The sequence below is a fragment of the Geospiza fortis genome, unplaced genomic scaffold (assembly GCF_000277835.1).
Source record: "Geospiza fortis unplaced genomic scaffold, GeoFor_1.0 scaffold16, whole genome shotgun sequence".
Classification (NCBI taxonomy): Eukaryota; Metazoa; Chordata; class Aves; order Passeriformes; family Thraupidae; genus Geospiza; species Geospiza fortis.
This window is the reverse complement of record NW_005054302.1, coordinates 896467-922183: the sequence shown is the minus strand read 5'-3', so window position 1 is coordinate 922183 and position 25717 is coordinate 896467. Positions and strand designations below refer to the sequence as shown.

The following is a 25717-nucleotide window of genomic DNA, read 5'->3' as shown; positions in this document are numbered from 1 at the left end:
AAGTCAAGGTGATTTTGGTAGCTTCTTTATTGCTTAATTCACTACAGTGAATAAAGCTATCTGTTTTATTTGCTTAAATGCATAAAGTGGCAAGTTCTTGTGTTCCACAAGTGGTGACCTTTTCCTTTTTCTCTTACTTAGGAAGGCTGTGGAAGAGTTACTTAAAGAGGCAAAACGTGGGAGGACCAGAGCTGAAACAATGGGAGCTATGGGTTGGTAAGTTGTGCCAGGAGGAAATGAATTCTCATGCCAAAATAAATCTTGTCTTTAATGTGTGACAGAAGTCTCTACTTTTTTATGTGTTTCATGGTTAAATAATTTGTCTTCATCCACATATTTGGGCAAAAATTCCAGTCTAAATAAGAAAGAAGTTCAGGTAAATTCTGTCTGCGTGAAATTGCTTGTCTGAATGTGTTGAAGACAAAGCAATTGGAGAATTGGGAATATGTTCTTATAATAGATGGAATTGCAAAGTTTGGATTGGAATCTCATGAGTCTTTGTGCATGTACTTACATACTGGCTACATGTTACTGTGTTAGACTCTGTTTTAAGTGAAAAGAATTCATAACTTGACAAAGAAAGCTAAAGCCTTATATTAATAAACCAGCAAACTATCCTTTACTAGACAATTAATATGTAAATTGTAGCCAAAAATGAACTCAATGAACTCAAAAGTATAATCCAGTTTTGGAAGAGGGTTACTTTTTAATACTAAAAAAACCTAAAACCCAGGGCTAATTTGTATCGTAACTGGGAAAAAAACCCACAGTATTTAAATCTTAAATGAAATACAGCATTAATTCTTCAATGCAGTATTCCGGATTTTACAGCTAGATTGACATGGAATGTAATGCATGTAATTGTAATTAGAGAAGTAATAACATGCTGAGGAGGGTTATTCATCATAAAATAATGTATATGACTTTAGTAAGAAGCCATTAGATCTAGGGACGTTCACACAAGTAGAGCGCTGGTTGAGTGCACTAAATGTACTTGTAGATAAGGTTTGTGTTCCTCCATCAATAGTAGTAAGAGATAAGCCTGCACTGTTCATTAAGGTCTCAGCTCAGTTGTCTGTTTGTTTAATAGCTCTGAAGATATTAAAATAGTGTTTTGCTGGAAAAAAAAAAAGTTACTCCTTTATGTTTTTGAACAGGTTTGGGATTTTCTGTATGTTTTACCCAGTATTTCTTCTAGAGATGCAGTTCATACCCTTTCTGTTAAAATCGCTTAATTGGTGTAATCCCCCAGAGTGGCTGTAGCTGTACTGATCCACTGTGCTTTGACCCTGTCAGCCTAGCCATGTGGCCAGGTAACCAGTGCACATAATTAGCATCATGAAGTGATGCATGCATCCAGTTACTCTGAATTTGCAAGTTGATTCCAGATATGGAAACTAAAGATTTCTGCAGGGAGATAATCAGATGCCCCTGTACAATTTTGCTGCCACTTGTGCAGTCTGAAATACCTGCCAGGAGAGTGTATGGGCATCTGCTCCTGAATGTGGCTCCTTCTTATTCCTTGTTTGTAAGAGGATAGTGGTCCTGTTCGGCTGGCTGTGATGATCAGCTCAGAATGCAGTTTGCTAAAACCTGATGCCCAAGGCCTGCCAGGGAATGGGATAGGCAAGGGTCCCCTGTGGCTCAGAGCAGTTGCAGATTAATGGTGTCTGGCTACGTTGAAGTTGTAGGAGGAAAGGACTGTCAAGACAGCTTCAGGCAGAAAAACACTGTTGACACAGGGATTGGCATGGTGATATCCTGGGCTGAGGCTGTTAAAGTCCTTTCCATTTCCACTGCAGAGGTGAGCAGCTGTACTGGGTCAAACAAGGATCCATCCCTGCAGTGCCCTGTGTCCATCAGTGGCCCACACCCAGTGCCTAGGAAGTGATTTGCTGAATATCTTTGTTTCTGAATATGCTCAGTAGTACCTTCTTCAAGGTACTTCTTCTGCAGCTCAGGATATCATATTCTTAGAGATGATTTCTTTGTATGTAATGCATCTCCAGGGATTTTTACCTCACTGAATTTATCCTTAGAGAGACGGGTAGTAATCCCTTTTGTGACAAATCTACTGCTGTAGGGTTTGGCATAAGCTAGTGTATGGCTGGCATGTGTGGCTGTAAGGAAAGTATAAAGCCCTCCAAAGGCAAACTCTTAATAAGTCTTTGCTGTCCAGTTCTGCAGGCACAACAGACAGAGCAGAAGTTACCACTGCTGTCACCTCGTCAATATTTTTTATGCCCTCTTATGCTGTTCTGGTGCTTCTGAACTGGCCCAAGAGCTAGGTATTGCATAAACACATGGGAGATATTATGGGTAAGATATTTGGAAGAAAACTTAACTACTCGCAGCTGAGTATCAGACTCCAGCAAAATGCTGTCAAGTGCTACTGATCCTGAAGGGCTTCAGAGATTACACCCAGGACTGACATGTAACCTTGCAAGGTGTAAACTACTGAGAAGAAAGTAACTTCTGCTCAGAGCTCTGTGAATGAAATGAGCAAATGAAATGAGCAGAAAAGTTAGTTCATGAAAATGTGTTACTAGTAGACCAGATCAAGGAAATCATAACTGATGGAAGCAAAGACAAGGTCATCACCAACTTGTCTAAAAGCACAGTGCTAAGAGGTGAAACACAAAATCTTCCTTCCTTGCCAAACTCAAAATGCTTACAGGTGTGTTTCATGAGGACTTCTGGGATTCCTCAGCCCTTTTTCAGAGGAGTCCTGGAGAAGAGATGCACACACCATGGAGACATCTAGTGTAAGGCCATCAGTCCTGCATTGGCACTGGAAAGTTGAAGCAGCTCAGCCTATGAAGAAAAGATTTGTTCTGCCATCTGTCTTTGGGTAAGGAGAAGCAGAGGCTACTACTGCTCATACTTCACTGATTCCAGTTTATGTTGCTCTCCAGCAGCTGTTTAATTCTGGGAAATACATTTCTGGAGTCAGTGGCATTTGACAGAAGTTGGTCAAAGGGGGGTGACTATATTGTGCATAGCATTACAAAGGAGTAGTGTCTATTGGTGAATATTGATGGCAGCAAAACCTTCAGCAAGCCAGCAAGCCTCTCAGCACTGTTTTGGGACTGCTCTCAGGTTCAAGCCATTGCTCTGTTACTGTCCAGAGTGATTGGTTCTCCATAGCTCAGGTACACTGTTTGAAAAAGTTCCCCAAGCACCTCTAACCTTTTTCTATCTCATAATTCGAGGTAGATGATGGTTGCTGGAGCCTAAAATACAAATATCCAAACCAGCTTAGCTGACAGGTAGGAAAAAAAATGTACAAAGCAATCAACCTGCAGCCCAGTCTCTCATACAAACACTGAGCCTTGAAATACAGGGCAGTATCGTTAGTATTTCTTCTAGTTTGGGAATGTGTTGCTGGTTTTACATTGTCTTACAAGTTTAATGTGGGTGGCATGGGCAGGTGCTGCAACCTTAGAGGCTAGTGGAAGAAAGGCTTGTCCCTGTTTGGAGCAAGTAACCAGCGGGGAGGTTGGCAGTGATATTGGCCAAGAGTTTGTTTGGGAAGGGAAATTATTTGAGACTCTCTGGACATGGAACAACTGTCAATATTGCCAGAGGGCTGCATGATCTCTTAGTTGGTTAAGAATCTCAGCTCACTGGCCTCCATACTCTCAGGACTGCTCAGATAGACAGTATGTAGGTCCATGGTAAATGAATCCAAGAAATGGTGGATATTCTTATTTGTAGATTTCATTCAGCAATGCAGTATTTCTAGTTCCTGCAGTGTTCCTTTTGTATGTACTCTGTGGCTGTGGTGATTCTTGTGGGAGGGGTCTCCTGAATCCTTATGATAACACATGATGTAGATCCTACTGCTAATGTATCTGGCTCAAGCATTAGTACAGCTAATCACAAATAAAGAAATGTGTGAGAGAAGGGCCCTCTTCTGAAGGTGTCTTAATCCTAGAAATGTTAATCAGAACAGAGCAGAATCTGTGTCTGAATCCTAGTGATGATGCTGTGATGCTGGAACTTCGGAGGTGAGAAAAGACAGCAGAGCAGTTGTCTGGAAGCTAACATTTGAAGGATCAGTTGGATCCAGGGTGAGAAGTTTTGGACAAATAGTCTAAGAACATTTGAAATGGTTAGATAAATTTGTTTCATTGGAGGCTATTGGACATAGATGAAATAGGGTATTTGGGGGTTTCCATTGCTTTTAGTTAAAATAAAGCCAAACATTCAGCTTCTTTGAAGTGTTTCTCTTGATTCTATGTACATAATTCATGAGCTTCTTTATAGCAGTGAAGTTAGGTCCCATTTTAAGCAGTTGTTCTGCTTTAACTAAGAAAGGCAGTTAAAATGCCACAAAAGTTACTGTGTGAAAAATGTTCTAGATGCCTTTTTTCCCAATGTATAGGTCTGATCTTCAAAGATGCTGATAACATGAGCCAAAGCTAAATCAAATGTAGCTTCTCATCTTATTTGAAAAGCTTATGTAAAGTAAGAACTGGAAAACTTTTTGGTTTTGGATGGTTTGTTCAGCTCTGCATTGTAAAGCAGATGAAATTACAATTTAAAATTTTGGAAGCATTACATTATTTCAAACTCTATTTTTTGTAAAGCAATCCTAAAATTGCTTTCATTCCTGTAGATAGCTTTCTGTTCAGTACCAAATCTGTTAGAAGTACAGAATACAAAATGATGATGGTGATGATGATGATGATGAGGATACTGAAACTGTGAAGTGCTGTGTTGCATCTTGGCTTTGAATGGCTGTTGTGTGCAGGAACACTGCAATAGATTCCCCTCAGCTTTCATTTGAATATGAGGAGGAAGAGGAGAAACAGGGTACAGATAGAGATTGAAAAGTAAATATGTTAAAATCTTGTAATCAAGGCACATCCTAAGTCAAGCTGTCACTGGAATGGATTGCCCAGAGAAGCTCTGGATGCTTCATCTCTGGAAGTGTTTAAGACCTGGTTGGGTAGAGCTCTGAGCAACCTGGTCTAGTGAAAGGTGTCGCTGTCTGTGGGGTTGGAACGTGATAATCTTTAAGGTCCCTTCCAAACCAGATGATTCTATGATTCTACGAAGTCCTGCCAGCTGTACCTGGCTGCCAAGACCATATTTCAAAGCTTTCAGTATCCTCTGAGGCATCTTCTTTTGTAAGGTCCCCCATAACAGGGTAACAACATAGATTACTTGGTTTGGCAAAACAACCTCCAGCTGTTTCCCATCCCCCTTCAGTCACTCTTCTATTGAAATATTATATTTTCTATGGCAGTTTGGAAATGGTAGAAATGTACTTGTCTGTTCATCCATAGTGAACTCTTTTCCTTGGAAAGATGGGCTTTACTCTGTATGATAAGGCTGACTGTGCCAGTCCTGTTTGGTGTGTCCAGTTACTCAGCAGAGACAAGACTGGCACGTGGCATTGTGCTCTTGTGTCTTAAATGGTGTCAGCATGTTTTTACTGTTAAGAACTTGTGTTGTGCATTTCTGTGCTGAATTGCACTGCTGCACTGGATGACAGGCACTGGTTGGAAATTCTGTGTTACTGCACAGAAGTTGACTTAAAGGGTCAAAAATAGGGTTAAATTTGACCTATGTTCACAGTGATGGATTTTTTTTTCTCAAAAGGTAATATCATTGTCAAAATGCAGTGTGTTGTATTGTCTTCGTTATTGCATAGTAGAGAGATTTTGAGGGGTGTGAGATTTATTTGTGGAGGGAGGCAAGATTCTGTCAGTGAGAATAGCTTGGTCTAGCTTTTGGAGCATGTGGAGCGAAAAGTGAACCTTACAATAGGAGAAGACTCTGCTACAGAACTGGAGTCTGGTAGACAGGAAGGCTCTAGCATTGCAGTTTGTATCCTTGCCTCACACATGCCTGCAGCCCTGCGTGGAGCACATTTCAATTCATAACTTTAATGTTCTTTTAACTTGTTTGGTTTTTGCTGGTTGGTTGGATTGTTTGTTTTAAAGCAAAGCTTCTCAAATCAGTTCTGTGGCACTGTCTGCTGGTCACAGCAGTATTGTGTTCCACCATGCCCAGGCTGAGATTGCCTCCCAGCCCTTCAGAACTCACCTGAGGGCAAACTTGTTTGTGAATTGAACACTGCAGGATCAGACCCTACGAGATGGCAATTTCCTCACCATTAGATATGCTCTCAAAGATATTAGTGGATTCATACAGTTCACTTTTAATCTTCACAGTTCCATGTATACCATGGCTGTATGTAAACATGTTCTCTGTGTGCCTGTAACACAGCACACACCGTACATCTTGCTTGCTTTAAGATTTAAAGGCAGCATTTGCTTTGTTGAAGTCTGAAGTCAATAAAACTAAGAACTAATGCTTTTCTTCAGTGCCGTGACTTACTGCTGCTCCATGAAAGCCTCGTGGCTCACTTTAATCACAGTATGATGGTAAACTAATGGCATCTCTTAGCTGACTCTCAAGCCCAGCTTTTCTCATCAATTTTCATTCTTAGTATAGCTCAGGCAGCACTCATAGTGTCAAAAAGAAATAAATGCTTCAGCCAGATGGATTTATTTAGGACAAATTGACTGTCTCGTTCTAGCACTATATATTAGTGCTTAAATCAGTGCATTAGCTCTTAAGAAAAAGCTAGAGGAAGAAAAATGTGAAATAGATTTTGCCTGGATGCAGCCTAGAGAAGGCTACCCTCCTTGGAAATGCTGAGGTACAATAGTTTAATGCCCTCATAAGACATACAAAGGACTTGAATATTGGCTGGTTTCTGTTATGTCTTGAGTGTAACCTGTGCCATGACTTGTTCAGCACCATGTTCATCATTGGTATAGCTTCAAATAGAAACTCTGTTCTACTGACATTTATTTATCTAATTTACAAAAGAGATATACTAGATTAAAGACCTTATTTATTTAAAACCAGGATGTGAGAAAAATAGCATAGATTTATATGAAGAAAGTTTAGAAAATTGTAAAATCCTATGCAGTAGAAGTGTATCGGAAAATACCTAGTGGAAATAAAACAGTGTGGCTGTATACTTCTAAAATTGCTCTCCTAAGTTCTTGAAGAATTTAGCACAAGAACAATTATCAGGAATGCTTAGTAGGTAGACCTGAAGCAAAACACCATGGTAAATTCCATGTCCAGTTAAGTCATGAAGTATGCTAAATAATCATACGTGGTCTTTGTTGTAGTTGGCTTGTTGTTCTGATAGTTCTGATGGTTTAGAGGTGTCAAAGGTTTTTGAGCAGTTAGGGTATCATTTCTACACTTACACAGAATAGTCAAGTAGAATAGATGATCTTAACATTGTGGTGTTAGGATTCCATGACTCTGTGGCTGATTCAGTGAGTTGCTGTGATCTCTAACAGCTCTGATTTTTTAAAAGGAATCCCGTAACTTGTCTCAAAACTGTGAAGACAAACACCACAGTGAGTCCAACTATAAACAAAGCCTTCAGAGTAATTTCTGCTTTCTGTAGGAATGTATTTAAACTTTTGCTTTTATTCCATTCTTTAAGAGATGATAAATTGGGAATAAGTAGAATACAGCTGATACCAACAAGATAAATGAAATTTAAAATACTTGTTTCCTAAAACTAGCTGATAAATTATGTGCAAAAGTGTTAAGCTGCGAGAGGAGAAAGTAAAAACAAAACAGAAAATAGTTGGATAAGTATCTTTACTGTTTAAGAAAAAGAAATACAACACTTTGGTTGTTGCTAAGTATAAGTTTAAATTGGTATGTCTCATGTATATGTTTATGCTACAACTATTTGGGTTCTTCATGCATGTGCATCTTACTTTCTGAATATTGCAGTTCATTAGATAATGCTGACTTTAGAAGATCATAATCTCTGTAAGCCATTCTGATTTGACTTAGGGTATGTTACTAAATGTTTGATTTCTGAATACCTAAGTTAGGCACCATCAACCTAAAAATGTATTGGTATCCTTTGCTTCCCCCTACACACACTATCTTGAGAAAATCATGTGGATTTTGAAGTAATTTTCTTCCCATAAAGAGTAAGACAAAAGAATGGTGATGATCTGGAACTTATTTTTCTGTACTGAGAGTTTACACTAGGTGGCATGCAAGCAAAGCCAAAATCACAAACCTGTCTTAAAATCATTGAAGTTAAAATCTCAGACTTGTTTTGGGATGTTTTAACCTTCTCTTTTGATGACTTTTACATGTCTTTACAGGTTGAAATGTCCTCTTGCTGGTACAAATAAAAGATTTCTTATTAATACCATCAAAAACACGTTGCCATCTCAAAAAGAACAAGACCAAGAGCGTGAGCAAAAGGAAGATGATAAGGAGTCTGAGCCAAACAAAAGCAGGAAGGAAGAAAAACCAAAGAAACGCAGAATTCACCCATATACACCCAGCTTTCAATCCAGAAGGAGAGTCAGCTACTCTCCTCCAAGGCACCAAAGCAGGAACCAGCACACAAAGGATAAACATGAAAAGCGGTCAAGCAAGCGATGAGGAGAGGAGAGTGACAAGTATGTGTTGTTACAAGTCAGGAATGTCATTGAGTATAGGAAAGCAGAGGTGTCTCAGTTTTTCAAGAAGAGTTGATGTTCAAACTTGAGTTTTGAACCAAGTTGCCTGTGTGAGAAGTAACCTTGAGGTAGCTTTAGAAACTTTTCTTTGGGACCTTTAAGAGAAAAGCAAAGTACAGCATAAAACTTTGAGTTGTTTTAGAACAGACATTCCCTTTACTCTGTTCCTCTTCCCCTTCTGACTAAGCCTAGAGTCTTGGTGATGGAGTGTGATACATGTGTCACTGTCTAATACAAATCATTTAGTCATGTCACTCTTTTGGAAATAAATTTAAATCAAGCAGAATTCTATTTATTGTGTGAAGTTTACAGAACTTCTTTGCTGCTAACCAATGAAGAAGTTTTGCTTATTTGGGTTAGAGTCTAGAAGAAGAGAAAGCTGGTCAGTGCCTGGCCAAGCATATGCATTTTGTATAGAATATAAGAGATTGCTGTCTTTAATATAAAAAGGACAAATTAAAATTGGGCAATGCTGGTTTTGCTTTCCAAGAGGGACTGCCGGGAAATACTGATTTTGCTTGTTAATGTATATTCACAAACCTGTCATAGATAACAATAAACATTACCCCTAAAAAGCTGTAGCTGCAATAATTGTCTCTGTTTAGACTTCCCTCTGTAAGGAACTAGTTGGAACAGTCTGTAGTCATGGTGCTTTTAAAACAAACCCTGAAGACAAAATTTTCATCTTTTCTGTCTACTGCTAGAAAGTTTCCAAGTAAATATGTAATACTAGAAATACAGAGGTGATGCTTAAACTGTCAAATGCTCACTTTCCAAGCCTGTGTGGCAATTCTGTAGTGGTACAGTTCTTAAACTTGTTGCCATGAGCACAAATTATACCCATTGGCATCTTCTGTGTCTCACTTCTGTTTGTGTTACATTAACAAACTTCTACGTGAAATATTTTGTATTTTACTGTTCTCAGAAATAATTGTTTTCAACAGAGGTTTGTTTTTGAGTGTGTTGACAATAAAATCGAAAGCGTTCGTTGAAAGTGCCCTGCGGAATTAATGCATTTAATGGGTTTCTTACTGAGATGCGCCTCTGTGCGGGACGGGGGCTCCGGGGCTCCGCGGCCCGTCCGCGGTGAGTCAGAGCAAGAGCGCCACCTATAGGCGAGTGCGCGCCCCGCCGCGGCAGCACCTGCCTCTCCGGCGCTCCTGTCGCTGCCGCCCCGGAGGGACAAAGCGGGGGCTGCTCTGCTGGAGTCTGGTGCATGAACTGGGAATTGCTCTTCTGAGTAGCGGGAAGGTAGAAATACTGGCGCTGAGCCCTCTGGAGACTGGCAGGGTCAGCATATCCAACGAAGTGGGATACTTGGACATTTCCCCTGAGGAGTTATGTGCAGGTCCTCTATTTCCCTGCAAGACACACAGCACTAAAATAGAACTCTTAGTCTTTCAGAAAATTTACAATTATTTAAGTGGGATCAATGAAAAGGTAGAATCTTTGGAGAATATAAGGACTGTCTTCAGTGTAAATAAACAGATAGTATTTGCAGTCCTTATTTTGCTGAGTACAATCACTGTTGTGCACTCCTTAATAATCCTTTTTGGAAGGACAGCAGCTATAACACTGGCTGAGTTCTGCTGCAGTGACACTGCTGAATGGATGTGACTTTGAAGCAGAGAATTCATCTCACCATTGGTCAGAATTTGGACTGGAGATGTTCCACAGAACAATTTTTTGTGAATTCTTGCTGGTCTGGCTTGTGCTGGTATGTGCTGTCCTGAGAGATTTCAACTCACAGGCCTTCAAACACCACTTTGGGATAAGGGCTGTTGTTGATGCTATATTAATTTATGCCAGGCTTTCAGGTAGGGACACTGATTAGAGCATGCTCTCAAAATTAGTCTAGATTGCTGATAATGCTTACATACTGGAAATGCTCAGCTAAAGGATCTGACATGACCTGCACTGATAACTGGAGAAAGCTTTTCATCAGCGATAGTGATAGTCGGTTCAGATTCAATTCCACATTTTTCTGCCTTACAGAATACACACAAATTATTAATCTTGCATTGGTTAATTCTGTCTTTTAATGCTTTTGTAAGTGTACTTAATAAAGAAAATCCCCCACTACTCATTAACTGTTCTTCAGGCAACTCTTTATAGAATCACAGGATGGGTAAACTTGGAAGGGAGCACAGTGATTTTTTAATAAGAATTTGGATGCACAAAGCCAGTTTTGTATTTTGCAAAACTGTATTTTGCAACTGTCTGCAGTTGCTCATGTTGTGCAGCCCCAGCATCATGTTTATAAGGCAACCTAAAGATAGGATTTAACCCTGAAAATTAAGACTTGTACATGACTTTTCCAAATGTGTTGCTAAGTGCTGTGCACTTGTCACTTGTAAAAGCGCCTTGTCCTAAATAAATATGTAAATAAATAGTATGTTCTTGGTCTCAGCTTCCCTAGTTTCTGCCATGGGAAGGGAATGCACCTTACCTTAGTGTTGCTGCAGCAGTACTTCACAGGTGTTCCTTGTTAATCTGTGAGCTACCAGTGTTGTCTGTGTTCAGTTTCAGTGCACATTATGTGGATAAAGTTTATTCAGGTGAGACTATTCTCTTTCCATAGCCACAACAATTTGTTCTTTAGATTTTATTATTATCTTAGATAGAAATCCTTCAAATGTTGATTTTCATCAATCTGGTACTGAATGTAGATCACAGAACAATGCGAAAGAGGAGAAAACATTTTACATAGCCTTCATGAAATGCTTTTGTTAGTTTTGGCTGTCAGAGAGATAGTAACATGCAGTTCTTGCATTCATTGTACAGCCTCTTCTCTTTTGTAAATCCATTTTGAATTATTTACAATGAATCTTGAATGTCCGAGAAAAGCCTGACAGATTTCATGTATAACACAACTTAAGGGCAAAAACACAGTCTCTTTTTTAGACTGCATCACTCTAAACCAGAAGTTTCTTGAGGTGCAGTTGAAAGAGTTTTCCTTAGTGATCATGAAATTTCTACAGAAAACTAGTTAACAAAGGAGATGTAAATGTTTGTAGATCAATGGAATAATGTAGCAGGAGGGGGTTGCTTTTCCTGCACAGAGCTGGTTTGGGTTCTTTTTTGTTGTGGCTGCAAGTTGATCACCAAGAAGCATGTTTCCTCTCCTGTCCTGTTGAAGCTCTCACTAATAATTATGTGCCTTCAGTTAATTAAGCTGGAACAACACAAAAGCAGACTTGTTTGGATAAGTAGCAAGAAAACATATCTGGATTGTGTTTGAAGAAGGATTTTAGTCATTTTACCAGTGGAGTCGCTGATCCACCAAATCTTTATTCATGTGAGTGATCTTTGCACTTGCAAATAATCCTGTTGTAGCTCACCATCTATGAATGAAACTCCTGTCTGCATTAATATATGCTTTGTTTTAGTGACTGTCAATAGGAAATAATCAAGAGTAAATGTTAAAGAGAACATAGCTCCGATTAAAAGAAAGCCTTAAAATTTTTGCCTGCAGAAGGTGCTGCAGCAGCAATATGACCACTCATCTCAATATCAGTTGTGTAACTACAACCAAAGTCTGGTTTTGGGAAACTCGAGTGGGCATTCTGCTCTGCTTGAGACTCTGAATTCTCCAGCTTTTCCTGGTAAAGAATTGCATGTGTCTCTTAAAGAACCGCATGAGGGATGAAAGTTTGCCTAATGCTTGTCATTTAAAATTTCTCAAAGAAGAATGCCAGCAAGCAACTAATCCGTCAAGACCAGCAACAACTGACAGTTGCTAGTAATGAACTGTTGTTTAAGTTAAATAATAACAGTATTAAGAAACAAGTATAACACATGAAAGAAAACCAAGGCCCTACATAGCTGTTACCTTGTCTTGATTCTGTATGTTATATTCAAATGCAGTTTTCTCTACCTGCCATTGCTCCTCCAGGCAGTGCTGCATGGTCAGTACCTCTCTGAACCCTTCCGTACAGCGAAGGTACTTGCTAAGTCCCTGGAGAACAGAATATGTTTTGTCTAGAACAGTTCGAGTGTTACCCCCTTCTTTCTCTCCTAGTGTCCATTTACTAAGTTGGGGGATGCCCCAAGGAGAGGAAGGTGAAGTTTCCCGTGTTCTGGCTCTCCACCTCCCTCCCTGAGGACTCTAGCAAGATGCTGTGTGGGGCATGGCTACTGGAAAGACCACCTTCATGGCCAGCACCTGAGTCAGTGTAGTTAAATAAATCTGTGAGAAAGCCCAGGCTCCTAGGGAAGTGGCTGGTGCTGTGTCAAAGAGTAAACTTGCAGCTGGTGTGAATCAGGAAAGTTCTGCTGCACTGAGCTCCTGCACACATCCTGCCTGCCAGAAGTGCTGCAGACCTGCAGGTAGAGGTACAGCTCCTTGCAATGTCTGCCTGGCAGAAGGACTGAGGATCAGCCCCACTGTGGGGGAATCCCTGAGGGTGCCTCTGCATCTGCCTCATCAACAGGTCTCATTTAGACTTGGATCTCTGCAGGAAATTTCTTGTGACAAGAAAGGGACCAGGAAGGCACAGCTCTACCTTTCTGTAGCGGGAGTAAACTCCCAGCTAAGAAGTGAGCTAAACTAGCAATAAAAGTCAACGGGAATGAATTTTATCTAAGCTTCATTTTTCTTTGCCCATTGAAAATATTTTTCCAGACATCTGTGCCCTTGGAAAGGAATGGTGAGCCCCCACTGCACTCCTGTTACGTGAGATTCACCTCCAGCCGTTGCTGCTAACATTTTTTCCTTTTTTTTATCCTTTCTAGGTTGAGTTCTTTAATAATTTCGTGTCTCTTTCAGTCTAGGCTCCAGCCTGGGAAAAACAAACCTGCTAGCCTGGCGAAAGCCAAACACACATGGCCCAATTACCAGCTTCCCCACTGTTCCTTTGGGCTGGCTGGTATTCTCCCTGCCTTTGTGTTGCTGCCTGCTCCCTGCCTTCGAGCAGCTTCCTTTGACTCCGCTCCATGCAGCCAGGCAGAGCAAGATCCAGCAGGTAAACTGAAGAAGGGCTATTGTCTGTCTGCCCCTCGCCTGTGGATTGCTGCAGTATATCTGCCAGCAGAGCTTCCTGCAGGCATACACCTCTGTGAAGAGCTGCTTTGCTGTGGAATTGGGGAAAACACCTTGTTCTTTGCATTTGGAATGCTTGTGCTTGTGGAGGGAAGTGTTGGTGTGTCTCAACAGGCCAGGTATTGCAGGTGCTGGAGACAAGGTCATGTCACTGCAGCTCTGTGTGTGCTTGTCTGTCCTCCAGCCAGTACCTCAGCTGGCACTTGTCCCGAATGCCCTGGGAAGAGCCAGGAGGATGGATGGCATTGTGTTCACAGCCGTGCACTCCCACAGCTCTCCTGGAGGAGGGAATGTGTATGAGCAGCATGGTGAGGACAGGGCCTGGCTGCCGGGGGAAGGATGCTGCCCACTGTTACCTGTCAGTCCCATCTGGGAGGTGGGCAGTGGCAGGCCCTAGGGGTAGGTGCTCCCTGTGGCAGGGTCTCAGCTCATGCCTCTGCAAAGCTTCCCTGCTGTGGATGTAGGGGTGTCCACCTGGAGGGGATAGGAGAGCTATCCAAATGTGTTGTGCCAGCTGGGGTCCCCAGGAGAGCTCTTGGGGTGACAAGGAGTGCCAGTCGCATGACCGTTTGTCAGGCTTGTCCCCCTGCCCCAGCTACCCGGTCTTGCTGTGGTGCGAGCTCCCCTGAAGCCCAGGCTGTCCCCTGATGAGGGCATGTGCTGAGGACCAGCTCTCTGCAGTGACATCAGTTCATCCTGCAGCCCCAGGAATGCCGCCTCACATCTGCCTGGCAGCCCCAGGCAAGCTGCTCAGGCTGAGCCTGGCACCCTCTGGGGTGGGGCTTTGGTGCACCCAAAGCTGTGCCAGGGTCACAAGCCTGGGGTTAGGTGGGTTTCTCCTACTAACTCAGCCCAGTAGCGTAAGGGTGCGAGGTGCCGGCCACACAGCCGGCTGCTGGTACCCGTCCTGGAGAGCTGCTTTGGGAGCTGCAGTGGGTGCCCCAAATGCAGAGTACCCCAAATGCACAGCAGCCCCGAGGCTGCTCTAGGAGTTAACAACCAAAAATCAACTTTCAAGGGTGAGAACTGACTGGAAACAAAATATTGTCCCCATCTTTTTATTAGCACAACTAATTAAATAGATTTGCCCTGCTCAGAGGGTTTACAGTTCATGAAGGATTTGTGTGTGGGGAGGGAGCCAGCAAGGGGAGCACTGGGCAGAAGCTTAGACTTGTTAGAATGTATCTCTATCTCAGTGCTCAGTTTGTAAAACAAATTCTTCAGACAGGTGCTTGAATTCACAGGCTCTTCAGAGGGAATTTATCAGCCTTCAGGAATATACTGGCCAAGAAAAAAAAAAAAAGTATCGCCATCAGCTGCAAGGAGGGAAAAGCTAATCATCTAAACTTTAAGGCGGGAGAGGTGCAGCTGTCAAAGCTATAAGGTAAATGAGCCTGAGGCTGAAATGGTTTTTGCAGCAGAACTCTGCTCCCTGTTAAATAGGGGAGATTGAACTATAGCACTATTCCACTATTCCCTGGTAATGCACCATTTTGGGGCTGACTGGGTGGTCTTAAGTCCATTGCCACAGTGGTTATATCGCTGATACCAATCAAGGCCCCGCAGCTGAGACCCTGAGTGACCTGCTTCAGCAGCTTTTTTCAAACCCCAATTCACTCATTTGTGTGGGATGCTTTTCTGCTACTTTATTTATGGGATTACATAAATGAGCCATTAAAAATGTAAATCTTCAGAACAGTTGAATAATACAGATTTAAACAATAAGCTCAGGGCGGTACAGTACAGAAACTTCCCCGAACCAGCAGTACTGCACCATCGTGGCTATGGCAACAATAGCAGGCTAAGGGAAAGAGAGAGCAATGAGGAAAATAAAACGTCCCGGCATTGTTACAGTCACTGGTACCACAGAAAGATTAGGGATTTTTTTTTTCCAGAGTATTAGAACAATAATGAAGATGTGTCATTATGCACCACAAAGGAGACCATGCCATCCCTCACATAGTGCAGGTGTCAAAACAATCGGACTGGCCCCAGAATTGAGTTTAAGTGAAGTTTGTCCTACCTCACCACAAAGCATTTAACCCTTCCAGGGCCAGAGCCAACTACAGCCATGCCATGGCTAGCACAGGCTCTTTTCCTCTCTCCTGTGCCGTTAGGCATCTGCTCTGTGCATCCTTTTCTATCAGCAGCAGCAATGGAGCTGTACGCTGTGTACCTTGCTGAGGAGGAGTTGGCTGCAGGCTTTATTTGGCTTTCATTGTGCTTATATCATGTTGAAGTACTTGGTGAAGCAATAACACAGAGAAGAATTGTACTGAGGTTTAGTTAAATCCCTCAGCAAGCTTTTCTCTGCAAAGGATAAAAACATGGAAGTAGCTTCTAAGCTCTACTAGGCTCAAAATATCTGAGTTACAATAGCAGTCTACTGATTTTCCCAGTTCAGAGGTGTATTTTAGCTGTTACATAACAATCTTAATGTGACAACTGTAGTGAGAAAGATGTGCACACCTTGCAAACAAGCTCTGAGACATCAGTGTTCTTCCTAGAACCAGATTATACCATGTGTTGTGCTATTTCAGTAAGATTTTCCTATCATTTAGTTCTGGAATTGAGTAAGTATTTTATGTAGTAAATTTGGGAGAGTAAATCTGGGAGAGTAAATTTGGGAATTCATATAAAAGGCATATAACCTCTCTATTTCAGAGGTCACCACTCCCTGAAGTTTAATATTTCTAACCTAAAGGCAAACATGTACCTCTACCATCCTAAGTCCTATGCTGTAAGAAAGGCAAAGTTTTTTCCCAGTGAGTCACAGCTCACTTGCAAGAAAAGACCATGATCCCACCAAACCAGAGCTGTGTTTATAGGTCTGACCATGATGGAAACAACTGAATAAAGACACAATATTCTGAGTTGCTTGTAAAAGCTTATAAATTAAGTGTCTTTTGGGGAAAAAGAAAGCAGTTAAATTCTTCTGCAAATAATGTAAGTAGGCAAGGTGTGAAATGGTTTCCAAGTGAAGTTTTCCACAACAATGGTTTTCCATGTATTGTTGTACTTAACTTACCTTTAAGACACCCTATTTCAGAACTACGAGACTTGGTCTGGATTCCTTTTTTTTATCTGTGCAAATCCATAAACCAAATAGTTACTGTGAATTTATGCTGGTGCAAGTTTGAAGTGAAGCTATTTTGTAGTCTATTTTATCCTTAAAGTTCAATATCCTTTGCTTATTTTTGCTACCTTTCCTTTCTGAAGGCTGTTTATATTAGTTGATCAATATCATAAGAGTTTTTTGCATTATTGTAACACTCAGCATTCAACCTAGCATCACAGAGGAGGTGAAGTTGGAAGGCATCTCTGGAGGTCACTTGGTCCAAACCACCTCCTCAAGCAGGGCCACCTAAAGCTCGTTGACCAGGACCACGTCCAGAAGACTTCTGAATATCTCCAAAAGTTATGAGTATCTCCAAGCATAACACTGTGAGGATTTGTTATTGGTCCAACTCCTTACTGGCAACAGTGTGAGTGATTTTACTGTTGTAGATAATGGGCACCATAGAAGCATGCCAACTCCCTGATATTTTGTACCTGCTGTAATAGGACAGGAAGAATTTCTTGTAGTGGAAATGGGAAAATACTTCAAGAATATTATGATCATCAATTATGCTAGCACAAAGATGTTTGTTTTGCTGATGGTGGTTCTCCCAATGGGATTGTTTCTTTGGCTTGGAGGAAGAAAGAGATGAAACGGGAAATTTGATTTATTGGCAAAATAGAGAGGCCACAAGAGCACAGAATGCAGACAGCTTTATACTAATGAAGAAAGTCTTCCTCTGGGAAGGAAGATATGCATATGAGCCTTTTTGAGATCACTGGATTGATCTCAGGGCATAATTGAGGTTGTAGTATAGATGGATCTTGCTCTCAGTCCAAGATGTTCTGCCTTATTGTGTGTGATTAGTTATAGGTGGTTACACTATAGGTCTGTGCCGCTGTGGTGGGCACTCAGAGGGCAGGTCCTGGACTGCAGCCCCACCCAGCCCATTCACCAGGCGGGCAGCACATCAGGAGGGGTGCACATATTGGGCAGCCTCTTCAGGAATCCCCACATTAACTTTGCCACCTCAGTGCAGAAAATGGAGCAGACTGATGCAGAGGAAAGCTGGCCTTGAGGAAGGTTTTCTGTGGGTTAATGGGCAATGTGCATGTTCAGGCTTCGAAGGTACTGTGGACTGAGGGATCTGGATCCAGGTTTTTAAGCATATTTAAAGAAGTAGCAATGGGCTACAATCCTGTTTACTTCAGGGGAATAGCTGAATATTAGTCTTCAATTTGTCAATCTGAAAGCAGGTAGTTCATGGAAAATAGAGGCTGAAGAAGATCAGCCACTCCATCATCTTAATGTACACTCTTTTTTGTTATTCATTCTACATCAGCTCAAGCAAGTACTTAATCTGTCTAGGTGAGACTGTAGCCCCTCTGGTGTCTGATCAAAGTGGTTTTCCTCTTTGTTTCCTCAGTCACCAGCACTGAAGGAAACTTTGTGGTCCTACTTAGTTTGGAACCTCTCTTATGATTCAGGAATAAAAAATTTGAAGCTCACTATGGGGGAGGGAGGGAGAGGGGAGAGAGGGAAAAGGGGAGGGAGGGAAGGGAGGTGAGTAAGAGGGAGGGGAGGAAGGGAAGAGAGGAGGGGAGGAGGGTGAGAGCTTTTCTAATGGTCTGATATGGTGTAAAGAGTGGCATGGGTGGGTGCATGCAAAGCACAGCATGCGGGGAGTAGTGGTGTCTGTCACAGTCTGGGAAGTTCTTGGAGCACCAAGTCCTTCTGAGGACCCAGAAAAGAGGCAGAAACCTTTTCTGCCTGCAGTCTCCAGTTCCTGTAGAGATCTCAAGAAAATCTCCTACACCTAAAGGTTTCTTTCTCTGTATCATTGGTTTAATAAAAATCTTCCACCAAACTGACATAAAATGCTTTCTTCACTTCTTTCTCCTTTCTTTTTTAACCTGTTTCCCACCAGATGAAAGTGACAGTTTGACACCCTGAATAAGGCTAGATTTTGCCCTCTCATAAACCACAAATGCAATTGCAGGAACAATGTTGACTATGACCACATGGCTAAAGAAAGGAAGAATCAAAAAAACCAAAAATAACCAGTGTGAATCCAAAGTGAAAATGAATGGAGTCTGTCTCATTCATAAATGTCATACGAGACTTTGCTTAAAAAGGCAAGCCTGTCATCCCAAGGCCAGCAGCTGTTGTTATGTTGAACAAAATGGATACAAATGGGTATTATTTTAAAGTGAAATGCTTAATCCCAGGCCTAACAAGCCCACTGTCCTCGCTGTAACCCTGTGTCATACAAGCCATGATCTCCAGTAGAGGGCTTGATTGCACAGGAAATAAAATTCCCTGGCTGTGCCCTACCAAACCGACAAACACCCTGCAATGTTTGAGTTACTATGGCAATCACAAAATAGGAAGGCCTTTTCTTCTTTTCCCCATCTCTGCATGCAGCCGCAGGCTGCTCCTGAATAGCTCACATCTGCAAAAAGTTTTAACACGGTACTCAGATAAAGAAAAGGATCCAAAAAATGGGCATTGACCCGTCTCAAAAAATGTTGCAAATTTTATATACAAGAATTGGGGAGCTGTGCCACTTTGTGCAGGTTATGTCATAATGTGAACAAAAAGGGATAAAAGCTGATGAAGGCTTTTGCTGCCAAATATGGAGAGAGGGGAAAAAGCATAAGTAAATGACAGCTTTAATGCAGATGTAAGAAGAAAAGTCAAAGATGGGTGACAGAAAGTTGCTGGTCAATGAATAAGGGAAAAATTTCTAACACAAAAACCAGACAAAAGAGTAAAATACAATAAAAATCTCACTATAGAGAATACTGAGAAAAGTCCCAAAAGCACAGTGAGCAAAATCTTGGAGCTATCAAACCATGTGAAACGGACATGTGGTTCTTTAGAGTGGCCCATTTCAGGCATTAATAGCTCCTATTATAAAGGGGGAACCTGATCTCTGGCCTGGAAAGCTTTCAAGAAGCAGACTTTTTACAACAAAATTGAAAAGCAAAACAAAACTGAACCTTTCTGCCTTGCACAAATTAACTAGGATTTTGGTCTTTCTAGACAAATTTGGTCCTGCATAATGAACTGTTACACATTTTACCAGTTTTCTTTGGACAAATGCTTTCTGCTAATGAAGAATAATTACATATTTAAATGGAGATTTGCTTTCTGGCAGATCTGGCAGAGCCAGTGCTTTCTGTCAGTACACTTTCCACCATTGAAATATACTTATTTTTGATGATGGAAACTTAACTTTACCAACAAGCTGATTTCAAACACCTAACTTAGATGCTGGCACAGAGTGTGTGAATGTTTGTTAAGTGCCTGATGGTCTCACCAAGTTGTTTAATCCCAGTGAGGGGAATGGTATGAATCCAGAATTTAACATACAGGTCTGCTGCTCTGAACTAGCTGTGCCTCAGATGTCTGGATCTGAGAGGTTAGAGCTGGAAAGTGCCACCACCATCTTCCCATAGGGTAGCTCCATCCCTCAAGAGGGTTCACTGAGAGTAAATTTATTCTTAATTTGTTCTTAATCTTAGATTCGATTGACATGTTATAGCTTCTAAAAGTATCATTGCACTTTAAAAGCTCTTACTGACAAGTCACATTAATCACTGGCTTCTGAGAAAGGCTTAATGCGAGGAAATGAATGAAAATGGCATAAACCGTTCACAAAAAAAGTCCAAAGGGCCAAAAGAAGCCCCAAATCCAGTAAAAGTGGGACTGCATTATACATTCATTGACTCTTGTTCTTTTGGGGGTGTTTTGGTATGAAAAGAAAGAGACAATGGAAGACAATAGCGGTACCTTATCAAAGTTCATTCAAGCAGCTATTTCAAATACTTTTAACGGCTTGTCACTGGGTCTTGCAAGTCTCCGAGAGTCTAAACACTCTGTCACATTTGTGTACTAACCACTTAAAGTGCTGCTAAAGCCTTTTGACCTGGACTGACTCTCCTTTATCTAGGTCAAAATGCAAGGCAAAGCCTTTGTGTTCCACAGCCTTCATTAAATTCATTGATTTGACCTGTATTTTAAAGACCAAAAGTCAAATGGAATGGGAAGTTAAAGTTCCCATACAAAATCTTCCACTGAGCACTTCACTGCCTCCTTGAACTATGTAACATACAGAAAAGGCCATCTCACGGCCATTTGAAGTGTGGGCTATAGCTGGAGTGGCAGTTTTGTCCAGTTTTTTCAAGAGCTTTGATGGAATTCATCAGAGCTTTCCCTCTCTTAAATGAGGACAAAAAAAGTTGAAGCTTGCAGACAGTCCCACTGGCCATTTTTTCTTGTCCCCAGTCATCTGTTCAACAGGGCATAGCAAAGTTCAGGGGTAGATAAATAATATTTAAATCTCTTTAGCACACAGACAGGCAGGGATGAAATTTGTTGCTTTATGTTAGACTCTTGACACGCTCAGGGTCAACCACACTATCAGGGAGAAAGAAGTGATCAGCTTTTACTGTATTAGAAAATAAACCTTAAGCATTTGGAGATCAAATTTTACATCTAGTGTTTAGTCTGCCTGAAAACACAGCATAAAACCTAAGGCCTTTAGAGAATAACTATAGGTTTAAGTCTCAGTTTAGGCTTCAACATGGACTCAGACATCAAACAAAAACCTGGAGATTCACTCAGCCCTAGTAAGAAGGACCCAGAGATGTTTCTGCATGTGGCTGACCCAGTTGGTGTTGTGGGCTTGGGAAGGGGGTGACTGACTGTAAACCGGCAGGGGCAGTCCAGAGGCAGGGGATGGGGTCGAGAGCAGAAGCCAAGGTCCCTGTCTTTCCCCTGGAATGCCATTGTGTGAGTCTGGATCGGACCGGTCACCTTGCTTGCCTGGCAGAGATTCATGGTTTATTTACAAAGGGAAGAGTGGAGCGAAATAAAAATAAATTACAAACATGAGAGTGAACTTCAGTCAAATGACAGGCCACACAGATCTTCAAAAACAACTTGCCTTAAGAAGATCTGCAGTTTTATAATGTCAATAAAAGTTATCATGCAAGATCCAAGTATTTGGTGGCACAACCTTCCAGAAACAAATTGTTTTCATGACTGGCATTAAAAGGAAGATTCAGCTGCCTAGAGGTATTAGGTTATATGACTGAAGGCTCAGCCCTGTGAACACAAAGTAGAACAGAGGAGCAGTGATTACAGGGCAGGAGTCCCCATAATCCAATCGGAGTAAACCAAGATAACCTGATGGAGAAACCTCACTTTTCCAGGGCTCTCACAGACAAGGCACCAGGCCCATGGACTGGGATAAACAGCTCCTAACCAAGAGGGTCCCCACTCACCTTAAAGGCTGAGGGGGTTGGTGCCTTTGGAGATGAGGGACTGAGTACGAGAAGAGGGGGAAGACAGCAAAAGGAATGAGCAGAGAGATGTTAGCCTGTGCTGTGTTTGGATTCCTGCTCAGCCAAGGTTTGACCATCCCAACACCCACCCTTTTTCCTCTTTCCCTCTGAACACAGCTAGGTCTTCATGGTCCCTTGGAGTAGCAATGCTCTCAGGAGCTTTGAAGAAGTCAAAATGCTTTCTCAGGAGCTTCCAGCAGAATGCATCCAGCTCCGAGCTGATGCAAAACCAGTGCTCTAGTCCATAAAATGAATGAACTCAGTAAACACAGCAGCTCATATGGGATCACTGATGAGTTTAAGTGTTCAAAAGCAAGTCCAGGAGCAGGTTAAATCCCCTTCATGTAGCTGTAGGTCTGTAAAAGTGTGGGCTCTGCTTCTCTTTCTAGGTTCACAGAATTATGATTTTATGTATCTCATCACGTCAAAGATGAAAGGAAGAAGCAGAAACAAGAAATGGAAAGTCTTTAGCATTAGCTAATGACAGGACATCATCTTACAGAACAGCTAGCTGGAAAATTTGAGGTAGGAAGGAAGGTTTCTATAGCTTTTAATTGAATTCTGTAGTTCCCAGAAATCTTCCAGGGGCATAGTGTTCATTCAAAAGAAGCAATTGCAAACTTAAGGGGAAAACCCATCAAACCAAATATAAAACAGCCCTTTGAGCCATTATTTTCTATTATTTTGATTTTGTACAAAATCAAGATTCCAAAATCAAGAACAGGAGTCCTGAACAGAGCTGGTTTATTTGCCATTTTCTTGTTGCAAAATTATCTGTAGAAGGATTTTGTTTGCCTTAATTATTCCCCCATAGCGTTCTGCTCAGCACTGGGCAGTCTCCGGATTGTCTGCAGATTCCTTCTCTATTGCTTTGCAGATTTCCAAGTTTTTTTTTAAAGTTTTGTGACTGGGTCATAGCTGGTAACTTAGAGACACTATTTTCTCATGTTCAATTGGGCAATTCCTGGAGCTTTGAAGATTTACCAGATGATCCCTCCTACTGTGACTCTTCATGGAGGAACATGTTTGCCGGACTCTGTGTCCACGAATATCCTAAGAAACCATATTGCCCTCACATTTCTGGAAAGGACCAAGATGAAGAAGGAATTGAATGCCACCAAAGAAGACTGATTATTTTGTATTTGGGAAAACATTTGCAAAAAGCTGTTTGGAGTTGACTGTAAACAGGGTCACTCTAAAACAATGTTTCTATTAAAGGAGTATAGTTTCTGACCACCAGAGCAGAATAAAAGCAGCTCCAGGACCACATTGAGAGATGTGAGAACCTTCTAGCCATGGCATGCTCCCCTTTCCTGCCAGTCCAAGGTGGTGCCCTTTGCAGAGAGAGCTTTCCTTGGGCTCTGGAGAGAGCAAGAACCCTTTGGGGGAGAAAACTGCAGAAGGTGAACTTGAGACACACCCTAGTGGGTCAGGGCAGAGGTCTGGTCATCCCCCATCCACCCATCTACTCCTCCTTGGTTGTAGGCAGTAGGAGCTCCTGTGAGGGAGAGCACAGGGTTTTTGTCACTTGCTATGGAAGCCCCCAGCCCCAGAGGTGATGGGATGTTAGTAGGAGGTACCTGCACAGACCCTGAACCCCAGCTGAAGAGCCTGCTGTTCCCAGATGTGTCTATTCCAGTTGGGAACCTGCTGGTGCTGCTCAGCTTTGCAGCCTCCCATGGACACAATTTCCAGGTATTTGCTACCAGCCATGCACTGATCTCTGTTTTAAACTGATCTCCTCGAGTTTCCCTGAGCACTCTCTGGGATTAAGGGATTTACTGAACAGCAGTTCCAGGTTTGCCTTACCAAAAACTTATGTACAAAGTTTGGTGAACTTTGTACATAACCCCTCAGCCCTCTATCATCTAAACCAAGGAGCCTCTTTAGTGTCTCCACATAATTTGGCTGCTTCACCCCAGAGTCGTTTTCATTGTCTTTTTTGGTCTTCTGACTTTACCACATCCTTCTTGTGATGCAGAGATCTGAGCTGTACCCAACAGTCAGTGCATGAGAGAAATAAGGTTTTCAATCTCTCTTCTTCCTAAAAAGAAAATGGAAAAGGATACAAAAGGAGATCAATGGAAACTATGTTATGCACTGTGTAGAGGGTTGTTTTATATCTTGAACACCATAATTATCTCACTAATAGTAGTCCTAGTCTCACTAGTCCTGAGGGTAGCTTTGGCTCAAACAAGGTTCACAGAGGGAGAGATTTTGTCCATGTGACACCTACTGGATGCTCCGGTGGCTGCAGCACACATCGGCTGCCTCCTGAGTCAGGCTGCTTAAAAATATGAGCCTGGGGAGCAACCCCTGAGTTCATTCTACACATCTCTGAAGAACAGAGGGCAAGCCTCACACACATCCCAGGTAGGATGTGCAACTGATAGGCTAAGTTTTTTTTATCAATTTAAGTAACAATTTTGATGTGTCCTATTTATTTTAATACTTGCTGTCTTTACTTGGAACTTTGAAGCCTATGAACTGTGAAGATTACAGCTAATTCAAACTATGGCTGTTTCAGGAGCAGAAAGGAAAAAATAAAGCATTTAAGGCTCATTTTATTCTGATTACTTGCAGTCAGCACTAGAGGCATGTTATGCTGATTCAGATATGTTGCAAGAAACTTTCCCTGCTTGAAGAACTTGCAACCAAAATGGGTAAGGGATGAAAAGGAGAACAGGACCAGTGAGTGAAGGGGGATGCTACACGTGGGACCAGAGAGATGTAAAGCCTGGCTCTTTTATTGCAAGATTTATAGTCTTAGAAGAAAGATTTTTCATACAATAAAAGTATCCTCAAAGTATGCTCCTACCAGTGTAGTTCCTACCTTTGTCCTCCCTTCCGCCTCATCTCCTTGTCAAGACATCCCACAGCTCCATAGAAGTTTGCTCTCAGAAGTCACCTGGTGAGTACACCACAGTTACTCTTGCTTTGTAGGAAGACACAGCAAAACAACTTGAGCTGAAATCACAGCTCAGACTGAAAACTCTCTTCATGCAGAAGCGCAGTGCTGGCAGGTCAGACTCCCAGCTCAGTCCCAGTCCCAGCACAGGGCTGTGGCAGGGAGGTTGCTCTTGACCATGGCAGCCAACCCTCTGCTCTGCCTGCAGGAATGTCAGGGTCACCTCTGGAATCACGCCGTGTTTCCCAGGGAATCCAGCACAGCACAAAGCACCCAGGGGCACAGGGACAGCCAACAGTACCTCTGTGCTTGCTGGGGGCTTGTACCAGTGTTTGTAGATCAGGCTTTTTGTCCTTACAGACCTCTAGAGCTTTCTCTTTCTCTTTGTTCTCCCTTCTCTGTTCAGCTCTCCTCTGCAGGTGTATGGCTGTACTTTCACCAGCAGCATCAGCTGTGCACAAACACAGCCATCCTCTGCCATCCTCTGCAGGGCACCAGCACACCTGGGAGCAGCTCACATTTCCAGCACAACCACAAAGCAACAGCACTTGAATGCCAACATAAACACACAAAATGGTTGGGTTTGCCTCTGCTACCATCATGGGAGTTCCTGCAGCTCCCACTGTGCCATGTGCATCCTCCCAGGCCCCCTGTGGCAGCTGGGATGACACCAAAGTGATACCACGGGAGCCCAAAACCTTGGTATTTTACCTTGTCACCTAAACATTCACAGGGGGAAGGACACTCCCTGCAAAATGCCCTGCCTGAGCCCCACCAGGCGGGAGCCTGTGGCCTTCTGCACTGAAGAGTTGAGGAGAGTTGCGT

General features: G+C 42.2%; 1 protein-coding gene across 1 annotated transcript; it reads left to right on the top strand.

The window, feature by feature from the left end:
• Window positions 1-145: 145 nt before the first annotated feature.
• LOC102038100 (protein POLR1D) lies at window positions 146-9531 on the top strand. Its single transcript, XM_005417674.3, has 2 exons — window positions 146-216; window positions 8172-9531. The coding sequence occupies exons 1-2, from the start codon at window positions 200-202 to the stop codon at window positions 8455-8457; spliced, it is 303 nt and encodes a 100-aa protein (XP_005417731.1). The 5' UTR covers window positions 146-199; the 3' UTR covers window positions 8458-9531.
• Window positions 9532-25717: the final 16186 nt, after the last annotated feature.